Source organism: Balaenoptera borealis, assembly GCF_965194805.1.
Source record: "Balaenoptera borealis genome assembly, chromosome: 9".
NCBI classification, from domain to species: domain Eukaryota; kingdom Metazoa; phylum Chordata; class Mammalia; order Artiodactyla; family Balaenopteridae; genus Balaenoptera; species Balaenoptera borealis.
Window position 1 is genome coordinate 59906447 of NC_138873.1, and position 15387 is coordinate 59921833.

The following is a 15387-nucleotide window of genomic DNA, read 5'->3' on the forward strand; positions in this document are numbered from 1 at the left end:
ATAATATTCATTCAAATAAAAACGCTCTGGAAGCCTGGTGTTGGTGATTATGTGAGTATTTTGGGTCTAATCCTGGAACATTCACAATGTCTCCTTTTCTTCCCCCAAGACAAAGACCACTCGTTGTCTTGGGTATTTGAAACAAAACATTTAATGCTAATCTTAAAATTAGCAAAATTTCCATATTGAGCAAAGAGTTTGGAGGAACCTTAGAGTTGAAACCTTTGATCATTCTTAAATATTGCTATTCATAAGAGGCATCCCATAAATGTTTCTTTAAAGGGGCTGCTTGTTTAGAGTTTCCGTGAAATTAGCTTTGGCTCTCATAGACCTAGGTTATGTTTGATGCTATATGAAGATATAATAGTGAGAAGCCAATTAGGTTTGGGAATGAAAATTCCTAAAATTGTTTAAAACAATGTTAGTTTGTGTCTGCAGAGTCCGTGGGGAGGGCATCATCGTCAATGCTCAGCCAAACCAGAAATCCTGCTGGAAGATGCTACCAGCAAACACTACCCTGGGCCAGAGACTATTGGGAGATTTAAGTATTGGGGGGAAAAGTCATTGCTTTATCAGGCGACTACATTAGTGGTAGATGTTATATTAGTCACCTGTAAGAATTAAAGCAGCTACTTATGTAGTAAACTGAACAGTTGATAGTGATATGGGCACCCAGAGAAGAAAGTCCACTAAGCAAACTTTTAAAAAGCAGGCACTTTTCTCTAAGAATTCTCAGGCTACAGCCTCATCTCTGCCCTACAGACTACATGGGAAAAGAGTAAAACCTCTGGTACAGGGTTTATTTGCAGAAGTATAAGAAGCCCTCAGACACCAGAAGAATTTCGTCCGGAAGTTACTCAGTTAGCCCACACGTCATTTACATTGAAGTTAATTGCAAGGTGCATTTCAACACAATACATGGATATTTACTGTATTCTTGTGTTCTGAAAAGCTGCTGGTCCAAGAACTAATGCTACCTGTTGAGAAGGGAAGAAGCCAAAACTAAAGACTTTGTTTTCCTGCAGAAGGGTCTCAGGGATTCTGCAGCTTCTGCTTTACAAGAGGTTAAAAAGGTGGCTGGGAGGTTTATACCCTCAGAGTCTCTGAACTCAGCTGGGCGGTTCTACAGAGCTAGGACCCTTCCTTCCTCCGCTGTAGCTATAACCCTTGGAGAGAAGAGAAAACAGCCAGTGCTGATATGAAGGCAGGCGGGATCGTGAGGGGCACTTGGGGCCGGCAGAGCAATTAACTCTTTTCCTCAATTGTAGAGAACCAGGCTTCTCTTGATCTCACAGTAGACTACAGCCAGTGGCCGGGATTCTTTACAGTGAGTGAAATAGACAGTGATGCTACAATACCAAAGAGGAGACCCGCCCTGGTCCGGCGTTCATAGTGAGAGAACTTTCATAATGAGGCCTGTGGATAAAGGACTGAGATCCTTTACAGAGGAGGGAAGTGCAAATAGGGTGCGTCTGAGCTGATCTCTTGGAGCCACTTCACCTCTGAACAGGTTGGGAGCTTTCAAGCCCCTTGAAGTTTTAAAAAGGCACTGATTTCAGCATGAGATGTTTGCTGCACTGCGCTCAGCTGGAATGAAACGAAGGGGAGGAAAAGTAGCTTCTTTCTTGCATTCAGAAAGCAGAGGCCGATTGAATGGATTCTACTCAAACTGATTGCGTTTGTAGTTTTTGAAAAAAAAGAAAAGAAAAAGCTAAGAAGTTTAAATCCTATTCACCAAATTCACAAAAACAATACCCGGTCACAGAAGGACTCTGAGAAGTGCACACATCCTTACAAGGGATGGACAATTTAAAACAAGCTTTATTAAATAAGTCCCTTTCACACCAGCTTCTTAGTATAATTCAGTAGCTCATACTTCTCTGCCTCATTTCAAGGGTTTTCTTTACCGTAGTCTAGTTTAAATCAAATGTTCAACACAATTTTCTAAGTTTACAAGGGTTTATTAATTCATTGAGTTGAAAACCAAAAGACTTTTTCTATTTTCTCTTTAAAGAATAGACTATATTCTGTACCTCCTTTCCACTTGGCAATGACTAGGGGCTCTATAACACGAAAGCCAACAAAAGTGTTGAAAAGTGAAATCTGGTTCTTTTTGATTTGTTTGCTCACCCTGATCATCTGACATCTTCACTTGGTCAAAATGCACAGGGCTCTTACTTGCCTCTCTTTCCCTTACGTAGCCTTTGCTTATGCAAAATGTTATACATTTATCCATCCACTTAATTTGTGCAATGCTTTAAAGCTTTTATTCAACTACCTGAGTCTCCTTTACATCTGTCTGCTTTAGCATCCTCCGTCTTGGTCTGAAGGCCTCCAGAGGTCAGGAAATTGGATATTACCTCACTTTGTACAAGACATGGGGGGAGTGCCGTCTCTGGCCCTCTGCTTCACAAATGCTTTTAGAGGATGATGATGGTGATGAGGAGGTGCCATCTCACTGGTATAAGGAAACTTGTAAGGAGTAAGTCAAGTGTGCAGGATATTATCTTTTGGAATTTACATTTAAGGTGGTGCACTGGACTGGCCAGTTCAGGCTGCTGAGGTGCTATACAGAATCTAGGAACAGTAATGCATTTAGTTAAGGGATCTGAAAGTGTCATTAGGCTGCTGAATTCACAGAGAGAGAAAAGTATCTTATTTTTTATCCCATATAAAATAAACTGGACACCCAAGGGTACTTTATGATATTTTTAACCTATTAGAGGTTTATGTTTTGTAAATTATATTTAAACAGATTTTTGTAGTTAGTAGTTCATGATGTGTAAATGTGCAGTGGTGGTGGTGTCTCATTTTTATCTCCATTTCACAGATCGGGAAAAGTGCTTTCAAGAAACTGAATAAAGTTGGAAACATCCCATGCTAGACTCACCCTGTGAAGTAAGATTAGAAGTGAGATTACAACTCAAACTTCATCAACACTAAGCCACTAGTTAAATTATTGAATAGCAACCATGTCCTTGGTTGTTTTAGTTTTCTATCCCCATTATCCTTGCATTCTATTTAGATGATGCTAATATCTAATAAGCATTTTCTTAGGCATAGGCCGTGAGCCAGCTTGAAGAAAATAACACAGTTTTCCATAAATACTGGTAGATGGGCTGTGGGAGAGGCTACGTGTCTGTAATCTGCTTCAGGAAACGTCTTTAGAGTAAATAACGAATGGCTGGTAAAAATCTGAGTTGTTGCAATTCGTATGCTACTGAAAGATACAGGGATATAGGAGCATTACCAGGTTCTTACCTGAGGCAGGTAAGACTTTCTTTTTCTTTTTTTTGAAGTTGATGATAATTTAATTAATTAATTTATTTATGGTTTATCTAAGACATTTATTTGTGGAAATTGATTACTAACATAAGCTGCTGCTGCTTGCCTCCTTCTCCTTTTCCTCTTATTCCTCCTCCTTCTTCATATTATTGTTATTAAAAGGATTGAATTTCAAGCTGAGGTTTAAAAGAAAACGTAGACGTCTGCATCTCTAAATCTACTTTACAGAAGTACTTCCGTCTATAACTCTTATTTGGCCCCAACTTGTGAAATTTAATTGTGTTCCCCTCAAGGAAAATGGTGAAGTTTGTTTTATGAGTTTGTTTCCTCAGTACTTTCTTTGTTCTAGTGATTATTCCAACTCCCAAATACTTTCATTGCCCCCATTAATTTGTACTTTTTGCTTAAAGTCATTTAACAAGAGTGAAATCTCTGATTCTAAACATTTTACCTCAAATGTGTCATTTTTTCCCTCTGGTGGCAGAATATTTCTCCTACTCCTTTAGGCATTAAGAAGTAGCATTAAGTTGTGTCTTTGAGGTGGAGGTGGGAGAGGACAGTGGAAATAAAACCACATGTTTGAGCTTGAGGGTAAGTTAGATTGAACTTTTCAGACAAAACAGATGTGCATTGGTTGACGGGGCAGATCAGTGGGGAACCTCTAAGATTTCTATCTACCCTGCTGGCTCCTTGCTCCTGGGGTGGATGAATCCTAGGTTGGTTCCACTGAGCTGTCAAAGGGTGTGAATTTGGCAGGCTTCTTATCTTTCTGAGAACCATGGGTTTCTTTCTGCTGGCCTAGGAAGTTAAATAGGAAGCCAGCTCGATGCCATGGAGTCCCTTGATGAGCACAAGACAGAGAAGGTAGCTGTGATCTTAGTAACCAAGACAGTTGGGAAATTCCTATGTCAAATTGTCTTTCAAGCCAACCAGATTAGGAATATTTGATCAAATAATGATAAATACACAGGAAGCTCTGCACATAATGGTCAAACTGGATGTAAGAAAATGTCTTTAACCCCGATGGCATTCGCCCAAGAAGTCTGAAAGAATTGAAAAGGACTTTAGTACGAGGAAATGATAGCTGACACTTGATTGGAGATGATAAAATCATATACAGAAGACTCCCATTAATAATAAAATAAAAGAAAAATTCTCTTCCAATATTCTCTGCCCTTAGTGAATGACTATGTACTTTGAGGCATTAAATTTATCTTCGTGCTGTCTTTGAGATTTTGGTGTAGGGCTGACTCGAGTTGTCTAATTTATCTCACTGGATGGCTTCCAACATAAAACAAGATTCATCTATCTTTTAAAAAATTATTTTAAAAAATATTTTTAGCAAAGGAATACATGCACCTAGTTTAAAAAATCAAATATACTTCTGGGTTTAGATGATAGATTTAAACTTTTTGCAGAATTTTTTTCCCCTAATACCTAAGAAAAAAGCACAACTACATCATAGAACTCTTTTACCTGCATTATTCCAATAGCTTTCTAATTGGTCTTCCTTTTGCCTTTGTCTACCTACACTGTGCTCTCAACAAACTAGCCAAAGTAATCCTTGTAAAATGTTAGATCACCCTCCTTGGCTGAAACCATGAAACTCAGAGCAAAAGCCTTTCAATGGCTTGCTGTGAATATCACAGACTGAATATCTAGCTCTCCATCACCTCTGTGGTCTTAGCACACACCACTTTTTGTTTCCCTCCCTCTATATTGGTTTCCTTACCTTCTCTTTTCTTCGGACGTTCTCAAACGTTTTCTCACCTTAGGCCTTTGCATTGGCTGTTCCCTTTGGCTCTAACACTCTTCTCCTAGAGATCTGCAGAGCTCATTCCTTCAATTCATTGCTCATATATCACCTTCTAAATGAGGCCTTCCATGACTGCCTTGTTTAACACTGAAATTCGACCTTTCCACTCTCCCACTCCCATGCCCCAATCTTCCTTACATTTCTCTAGTTCTCCTTTTATTCCCATAGCATTTGTCACTTCTGTCATACTATGCTACTATGTAACTTACTTCTTTATTATGTTCCCTGCTTACTCCTTTGCCCTCACCTGGTCCCACCCCCCACAAGCTCCGTAGTTTCGTCTGGTTTGTTTAGAGGTATACCCAACAGCCTAGCGCTGGACACATAGAAGCTTAATAAATATTTATTGAATTAATGAATATAGTACAAAGTAATTTCTCTTTTGTTGGAAAAAAAAATGAACATTTGGATTGAATATTCCAGGAATTTTGATATGGGATACTCAACATGGACACATATCTTAGTTAAGGTATTGAACTTCAAGTATTGAAAAAAAACTTTAGGTATACAAGTAGATAAAGCAAATCACCTACTATGGTTTAAAAAGGAGTCAGATCTCAGACATCTTCATGGCAACATTCAATGCCAGATGATGATGGAGTTATTTCTATGAAGTTCTGAAGGAATGAAAGAAAGCTAAGATATCAGTAGAAAGAAAGGCAAGAGGCAGACATTCAAAAACATGAAAGAACCCATGGGATATGGCATTTTTGAATCCTTCATGAAAAAAATGCTTGACAATGAGTTCTAGCTAATTAAGAGATAAATCAAAATTAAAAACTTGGAAATTGAGAAAGTGTGATGAAAAGGACTGATGGTGTTTGCATCTGTTTAAATATAGAATTAAAGACTAAACAACTGAGAGAATTATTTCTATAGAACAAAATGTGAATGTTATTAATCAGAACAATGTAAAATTAGTAGTATAAAGATAATTGGAAAGTGTGGTGAAGGGATATACTCTCATATTTCTAAGCAAGAGTCTACTGATATTGTCTAACATTGAAATATATAATAAAAACACTAATGACTCCAACTCATTGTTTTTCATATCCACTCCTCCACCCTTTCAAGCTTAGAGAGTTCTAAATCTTATGGTGAAAAACCATTTATTTGAAAATCAACAATTCCTTTAGTCTTGCTTCAGTTTCTCTTTTTACTATTAAAGTAAAATAAGTTTAATACTTTGTTACTAAAAGTAGTATCTAAATAGAATCCCATTTTAACAAAAAGCAATATCTACCTATCTATCAGCATCTACCTAGTTATTATCTCCCTCCTTATCTTTTATAGTCATACAACAAGATCTGGAATTGTGTTCACCTAATGTTAATGGCAGTAATTTTGGGCAGGTTGGACATTGTAAGTGGCTTTTTATTTACTTCTTTGTACATTTCTGCATTGCTTACTTACTTTTTAATGAGCACAATCATTTTTTAACACATCAATGAGGGAAATTTTAAAATTTACTACCCTACCGCTACTGCCCCTCCAAAAACTCCAGAAGAAAATATGCCTATATATTAACAGTAACTATTATTATGTATGGGAATATGAATAATTGTTTCTTCCATCTTTATACCTTTCTGCCTTTTTTTAATTAAAAAAAAAAGCAGTGTCATGCCATATCCTCTTTTTCTCATGGTTTCACTCCAGAGATCCAACAACTTGTAAACTTTTCAGATGTTTCTTCTGATATTTATATACATGTATTTAAACTTCTATTACTTTCTTGATTTTAGATATTTTCTACCTATTTTCCAATATTGCAGTGAAGACTTTACCTTCTTTATGTCTTCATTCCCTCACCCCTACCATAATGGTCTTTTACTCTCCTCTAATAGTTATTGAAATTTTTTTGTTAAAACTCAATGTTTATATTATAATGACTACATAAATGTTATATTTGGGACATTGGAGGGCTATGATTGTTTTTTTCCTTCTTATTGGATGTTTCATTTTTTCTAGAGGTAATAAGTGCTTCATTTTTAAAGTTTGTTTAATTTTCCACATATCTATTCCTGTTTTCCCCAATGTTCTAATCGATTCATCAAATGCCTAGCAATAATTCTTCCAAAATGCTCAAGCATCTTATGTATTGATTAAATCTCTGTATTTTTTCCCCTGCCTTACTTACTTATTTATTGGATTATTTATTTTTTAACTGGAGGCATCTATTCTTCAGTCCTCCAACTTCTTGCTCCAAGCTGGGCTGTTTGTTCTCTGAAAATTCCCTTCATTGTTCTCCTGTATTATGTCCCTTTTCCTGGCTCCTATATCACCCTTTCTTTGAGTACTCTTAAATTTCATAAGGTACCTACTTCAGTTACTTCCTGAGAAAGAGTAACATTTCTGAGAGCTTGCATGCTTAAAATTGTCTGCCCTCATACTTGCATGGTAGTTTGATTGGGCATGAAATTTTAGAGTGAAAATAATTTGATTCAGAATTCTGAGGGCAATGTTCCAATGTCTTCTAGCCTCCAATGGTGATACTGAAAGTCAGATATGAGTTAGTTGACTGATGCTTTGTAAATAACCTGTCTCCCCAGAAGATTTTAGGATGTCCTCTTTAATTCTCATTCTTTTGAAATTGTGTGATGGTGTGCCGTGGTGTTGGTTCTTTGTGATTCAGAGAACTGGACTCTTAGTGGGATCCTTTAATCGTGATGTCCATGCCTTCCCATTTGGGGAAACTTCCTTGTATTTTCCCTCGATTTTATCTTTTGTCTCTGGAATTCCTAGTTTCCAGTGTTGAACTTCCTGAACTGATTATCTAAATTTTCTCTTTATCTTCCCTCTTCAATATCACAGTTCTTTTTTGTTTGTGTGTTTATACTAATCTCTGCAGGATTTTCTTGACACTTATCTTTCATCCATTCAATTGAATTTCTAACCTCTTCCATATATTTAATTTTCAAGATCACATTCATATTCTTTGATTCTTCTTATGAAAGCAATATCCTACTTTTAGTTCATAAATGCCTTTTTAAAATTTTTTGTTAATGTATATCAGTTATTGATTTTAAAGTGTTGTTTCTTCTTTCTGTATTATCTCTGGTTCTTCTGAATTCCTCTTTTCTGTTTCTGTGTTTAGGCCCTTTTGTTTCAGTTTGGAGGCTTTCTCAAATGTGTGGTGATCCTGGCTTTCTAAAATTTTTAAAACTGAGGCTCCAGAAACTGTTAAGAGGCTCTAGATGTAGAAGTGAGCTTGTATTTTTAAACGTAGAGTGAGTAGTCTTTTTTCACGTGTAAGCCCCAAATGTAAGTATCTGCAGTCCTCTTTCTCGGGTTCCTCATTCTGTCTTCTCCAGGGAAAATTGTTTTAAATCGCTGGGTAGACGGTTATACATACCTGGCTACTGACAGAAGAGTGGAAAGGATGGGGTCTGGGGTCTTGAGCTTTTGGAATGAACACTTTGGTCTATTCCTTTAGTGTACTGGTTGATGTTCCATCTCTGTCTTCCACTGTACCCAGTATTTCTGAGTCCAGACCATCTGAGGTGCAAATTCTCTAGATGATTTACTTCCTGTCTCCTGCAGGGTAGGAGAGGAATTTGGCTGCTCAGGGACCCTGAAGTCTACATGTTCTTCATACAGAGCTCTATCTTTCCCCTTCTCCTTCCTTGTCCTCATTATCCGGTGCCTCTAAATTCTTAGATTTTCCTGGGATAAGGGGCGAAACATCTTCCTGCTTCTCACGGACATTTTCCTCTTCAAGGTTTGGCTTCCCCTACTCAGTAAATCATTTCCCACTCTCCTATCTGCTTTCCATCTCCCAAAATTTGTTGACATCTAGTCCTCTGTTGTCTTCTTTCCCATTATCTTTTTTACCTGTATGTTTAGTGTTTATTCCTGTTCTGTCATGTAAGTAATGTTTCAGAAGGGAGTGTAAACCATCATATATAACCAGGAGGTACCTATGTGTATTCATTTAAAAATGATTTACTGACCTTCTATTAAATTTAAGGAGACTTAAAATGACAGCAGTTTTTTTTAAGATGAAGAAAAAAGAAGATCAATATGTCAAAAGATTAGATCAAAGAAATAAAAAGGAAGAAGAAAAGCAAAACTTGAAACTAATCTGACTGAAAAAAGCTGTGGCAATTGACCAAGAACCTTGGTTCCAGGCTGTTGGTACCCAGTGCAGAGAGAAGAAACCTCATCACCATCTGCACATCTTTCATTGTTCAAAGGAAGGAAGAACACTTTGTCACTAGGAGGTAAAACACTTAAAGCCCTGAACTCTGAGAGTAATTTGTTTACATCCAATCCATTCATCATTTTACTCATAGAATGATCCTTCAATCCCGCAAATCTAATTATACCGTTCTTTGGTTTAAAACCCTTCTGTGGCTCCCACTGCCTTGTACTTGAAATCTAAGCAGCACGTGCTCCTGGATGTTCTCACACCTACCTCTCCAGCCTCATCTCCTCCCGCTTTGCTGAAGTACCCTGTACCCAATCAGACTCTTCTCTCAATGAGTCATGCTCACTCCCTCCTCCGGGCTTTAGAACACATCCTTCCTTCCTGCAGCTCATCCACCTGGCAAAATTTAAACCTTCACTCTTAAAGGCTTTCTCAAGCTTCCCCTCCTCTGGGAATCTTCCCTTCCTCCTGCTTCTCCCAGGTTTGTCTGTGTGCTGCTTCTCTCTGTTTCCCTGGCCCCTTACGCATACTTTATTAGAACCCTTATTGCACTGTACTGAAACTCTTGTCTCTTGGTCCCTTGGTCCATAAACTAAGTATACAGATGATGTTTATTCATCTTAGTGTCCATATTCCTCCTGGCACACAGTAGGCATTGGATAAATACATTTGAATGAGTGAACAATAAATGGGCTCTAAGTATGTAGCTTTTTCCAATTTTACTCCATGAATAAGGTTTGGAAGATCTTTAAGGTTGAAGAGGTCATATGTCAGAGAGAAAACATCTCAAATATCAACTGTCTCAGGCAGAACTTGGAAGGCAACAAGCCAGCAGAGAATTGCAGGCTGAGGTCGCCAGTGGAAACCAAAAAAGAAGGTATTCTGCGTTGTTGGCTGAAAGTAGAGCCGTATGCTCTAGCTGCTGGCTGATGTTTTACTGTGGGAATCCAGGGTCTTAGATTCTGTGTCTGACTGAGGGCCACATGCCTCATGTCTGCACAACTGCTTCTTGCTCTTTACAGCCTCCAGGGTCTCCGAATTGCCAGGCTCTCTGCCCCTCTTGCCACCCACCACATGCACTCCCGCTGTGGGAGCCACGGCTGGCCGTCCCGCTGCCAATTCGCAGGGTGTCTCACTCTCCCCTTGGGATGAACACTATTTGCATCTGTGATATTCGCTTCAGCAATTTTTCCTAAGAACTGAACTATTTCAGATATGTCAGAAGCTCCATTTGTAGCTGTCCCACATCCCATCTCCCTTTCTCCCTCCACCCGCCCAGGGGTCTATTCAAAACAATTACAATACTTTTTATAGGTCGACAAGGTAACAGGCAATGAGATCAGGGAGGAGTTTCTGTGTAATAGCACAGGACGGAGGGAACTGGGTGACTATCACTAAAACACCACTAGTTAAGAGAGAGCAGATTTATGAACAGGAGTTTGTACCTTAGGCCTGTCATATTTTTTCACCTTTATGTTAGTTAATTGCAGAGTAACATAAATTAACTTTGGAACACAAGCAAAAATAGGAACTTTATTTATGAATTTCTTGGATTTCTTTACCTCAAGCCAAACAACTAAATTGCTACTTAGCATAAATTATTTATGGGCCTGGCTCAATCCCATCCAGCACCAGCCCCCGGAGGTATGGGAGATATAAAAGATTTAAAGCATCGCTGCGACAGTGTTCAGGCCGCCACGGAGCCGTGTTTCTTTCCAGAAGGGTCCACTTTATTTTGTTGTAAATAAATAGAGGTTGGATTTCCAGGGAGGGAAGTTAGCTTCCAGCAGGACGGTGGTGGTGTTTTGCATATGTTAATTACACAACCCTTTTATGACAGATAGACACAATGTTTGCACAGATATTTCTCAAAAGACCCTTAGACCAAAATGGAGCTTTTCATTTCCTGGCATGGAGTTGTTTCTCTCATTCGATCTCACTTCGAAATCTGAAGTCTTCGGAGCTTGCCATCCCAACTAGTCAATAAAAAATAGTCCTATCAATATAATTCTAGCAGGAACAAATGAACATCTTCTGCAATCTTGATTCTGTTTTCCTTAAAATTCAAGCTTGACAATGCCATGCTGACACCAGCGGCAAACCCGTTGTCACTTCCTAGGTTGTCTTTCCATAGCCCTAACCTCAGCATGTCACCCTTTGCTCCAAAATACCCTTACATACTTTGTTTCTCGGACACGGTCTGTTTCTAAGACAAGGTGATTGCTTTCTTTTTCTTTAGGTCACACATACTTCATTTGTTTCACACAGTGTTTTAAGATTAGAAAACCTCACACAAAAGTGTAAATTTCCAGCTTTTCACTCAATTTCCAAAGTTAGAAGGTCTAGCAATTTTAGGTCACCTTTTCCATTGGACAGCTGTTGGCTTAAGCAAAGTAATCCCTGCCTCTTCACCATTCTCCACTTTGCTGCAGTCCCCACTGCTCCCTAGTACACACCCAGCCTATTTTGCCCAGTTAGGTTTTAGGTTACCTCCTTTGTCCAGGAAGACATTTGCATTTTTAACCCATGATTTGGGGCCATGCCTTGGCTGACACATTGATAACTTTTACATTTATCTTGGGTTAGATTATATACTATAAATTATTAAATCCAAAAGAAAAGAAGATCTTGACAGGCTTTAGCAGTGTACTGGCTCATAGATGTGACTACCGTTTTTTAGGAAGCAAATATACAAATACGACTCCACTTAAATGAAACACAGATTAAGCAGATTTTCTCTCTCTCCCTTTTTTTTTTGAAACCATGGTGTATGTAACCATATTCCTTAAGCAACAGAAAATGCCTCCATAGTATCAGTTTTGCTAAATCCTTGAAATATTTGTATTCAAATCCTATAATATTTGAAGTGCCACTTTGGCTTGATCTCTTGCCCAACCTGATACCAGTCAGGCTATGTTCTTTTTCAGACATCTCAAGCACAGGCAGGCCCTGGGCCTGTGCTGCCTGGTCGCATTGACTCATACTCCCTGCACCCCAGCTCTGATAGCGCTTTCTTTGTCCTCCCAAGCATTGCCACTGGGGTTCTCTTCTTGGACCTTGAGTTTGGTTACATCACTCTTCTCCTCTAACATCTTCAGTGGTTTCCTCTTAATTTCAGATTAGAATTAGATCCTAGGCGTCACCCACAAAGACTGGAAACCCTGGAAACCCTGGATAGCTTAACTCTATCCTCCTGCCCAAAGGAGGGCAGAGAATTCTATTTTAAGGGGGATTTGAAGCAGGGTACGGGAATGACTGGGGACTGGGGAATCAGGCCTAAATCCCAAATCTGACCCTGTGTGTATTTGGACCTACCTTGGCCTCCACTTTCTTGATCTGTAAAATGGGGAAGACAGACGCTATCTTGCAGAGTTATTGGAAATACAATTGCTAATATGTGTCTTAAAGACATTCAGTGAATTATCCCTATGGATACCTCCTCTTGCTGCATTCCCCTATCTCAGCTCGCCATACTTGGTCTTCTTTTGCCGACGAAAAAAGAGAGAGAGAGAAAAGCCCTTCTTCATCTCTTCATCTTCCTTTCTGCCACCATCTATGATGCAAGATCATCTATACCTAAAAATGCCTTGATTTCATCCTGTCCCAGCCCCACCCCCAGAAGCTGTCACACACGAGGGAAAATAGAAAGAAGCTTCTTCAGAGCTGGGTTCCAGCAGAGCCTGGATCAAAGTCAAGGGAGAGACCATCCTCCTTCAAGAGCACAGAGAGGACCCCTCCCTGCTAGGGCTGAAAGCTTGTTCTCCCATCTCCCTTCTCTCTCACCTCTAGGAAAGGAGAATAAGACTCCCCATGAGTGATCATCCCCAAACTGGCCGTATTGCAGATTTTTATAACCGAATTGCATGTGTAGATATTATAATAGATAATCTGAATGTGTTGTACACATCCTACATAAAACATAAAGGGTTGCTGTCTCTGTCTTACATGCATTTAAAAAGCTCATTTTAATATTTGATGCTTTGAACAGTCATCTAAATCTCAAAAGGTAAGCAGGAAATACCATACAAAAGACCCAAAGTCTAAAACAAATGTTACTGATATTATCTGGAATCAGCCTCCCTCCCCTCACACCCTAAACACCCCACTCTCATCATTCTAGCTTCTAGAAAGCACAAAACATAGCATATGCCATTGCTTCCTTTATAGCTCAGTGACATACTTTAAAAAGGAAATATCCACACTCATAACCCAGTATTCATAAATAACTTGAAAAAAAACTTTTCACTTTTTTTTTCTTTTTCAATATGTGTTGTGAATTTTGAAAAATATAATCTAAATTATAATGCATTAGGCAATACTCATCACTCAGCCAGCCAGTCAAAGGACTTCTGGGACTCGGGTACGTCGGTTTGTGGTGACACCTCGGGCTGCTATCCACAGCAGCTGCTGTGCTGGGCAATTCTTTAGCAAACTTGCTAAATCCACAGGCTGGCACAGCCGTAGGAGAGGCTGTTCACTAGAGGATTGGCTGATTCCTTAGAAAAATGAACAGAATCCCCTTTAGCAGAGACTGGGTCATTCAGACAGTTCATTTGGGCTTTAAATGTCAGAAAACACTGGGACCTTTATTTTCTGTATTAATCATGATGAATGTTTTGGGCTAAATGTTTATGTATTAATCATGATGAATGTTTTGGGCTAAATGTTTATGTCCCCACCAAATTCTTATGTTGAAGCCCTAACCTCCAATGAGATGGTATTAGGAGATGGGGCCTTTGGGAGGTGATTAGGTGTAGATGATGTCATGTGGATGAAGCCCCGATGATGGGATTCAGCTCCTTATATGAAGAGACTAGAGCTCTCTCTCTCTGTGTCATGTGAAGATACAGCAAGAAGGCAGCAGTCTGCAAGCCAAGAAGAGCGTTCTCACCAGACCCTGGCCATGCTTATACCCTGTAGAACTTTGGGAGATAAATGTCTGTTGTTTAAGCCACCCAGCCTATGGTATTTTGTTATAGTAGCTGGAGTGAAGACCATGAGTATTTCAGTGTCTTTTGCATGTGTGTGCGTATGTATGCATATGTGTGCAGATCCTGGCCTGCTGGGAGATTGGGTACTCTCTCGGTTTACTTTTCTACTGTGTATGACACTGTGGTTTCTGGAAGAAACACTTGCTGTTGCAGAATAGAACTGGAGAATGAGAAGCAAGGGAAGGGAGAGGTAGCAGCACATTAAAAAAAAAAAAAAAAGCAATAATTTTCCCTTCACTTAATGAAGAATTAATCCTTAGAAATAACCAGGAATGCCAAAAGATGGTCTGAATTCTTCAAGCTCACAGTTCAGAATGGGCCTCAATTTCTTTCAGCATTTTTAAAAAGATCATCTTTCTTTCACTTAGATCATGTTGAGGCTGCTATAATTGGTTTGAACTCCATTTTAGTGGGAGACTGTGGGCACGTAGGTGAAGAATGAACACAGTCAAGTGAAATTTTTAAACATACACGTTTTTCTGCTACAAAAGCAATTTCAAAAGCCCCCCTTCCTCCCCTGAACCGTCCAACCAACCCTTGAGTCAAAATGTGTGAACGTTGAATTTAAACTTTGTATGTGCCTAGTACACTGTATGGAAAACTCTCCTGGCTCATTTGGGCAAATATACGTATTAAAAATGAGATTATGAAAAATGCAAAATTGCTTTTGAACATCCGTGGCTATTTTCCTTTCTATTTTGGTATGGAATTTTTGCATGAGAGTTAAGTAGCCATGGCTTTTAGCTTCTGAGAAAAGATAAATCATGTTTTCCGTGTACAGGTATTTTATTTTTGTTCATGGGTATCAGCTCCTTATAATTTGTGCTCTGACTCGTAGTCTTATTTTTTGTAATTCAAAAAACAGAAACGTTCTTAAATGCCTTTTAAAAGATGTTGATATCTGTCTATCTATCTATCTATAGCTAGTTGTGATTCTCAGTTTCAGATGAAATCAATTCCATGTAATTTTTATAGTATTTGAATTTTGGGAGGAGGGAGCTGGGAAATACACTGCCAGTTCCTTCCTAGGTGGCAAAAACTATACCTCCCTATTACTTACCTTCATTCTTTATTTTGATCAAACTTACTCTTGCATGTGACCTTCACACTGAGAGGTGGACCTCAAAAGGGACCCTTTTCCCCATCCC

General features: G+C 38.9%; 1 protein-coding gene across 1 annotated transcript in view; it reads right to left on the minus strand.

Annotated features, from left to right (window-relative positions):
• Positions 1 to 4667: 4667 nt before the first annotated feature.
• The window catches only part of LOC309634815 (uncharacterized protein), a 394864-nt gene continuing 384144 nt past the window's right edge, over positions 4668 to 15387 (minus strand). The window contains exon 5 of the mRNA XM_082405281.1: positions 4668 to 13744. Coding sequence (XP_082261407.1) covers positions 13587 to 13744 — 158 coding nt within the window. The 3' untranslated portion in view covers positions 4668 to 13586. The remainder of the gene's footprint in view (positions 13745 to 15387) is intronic.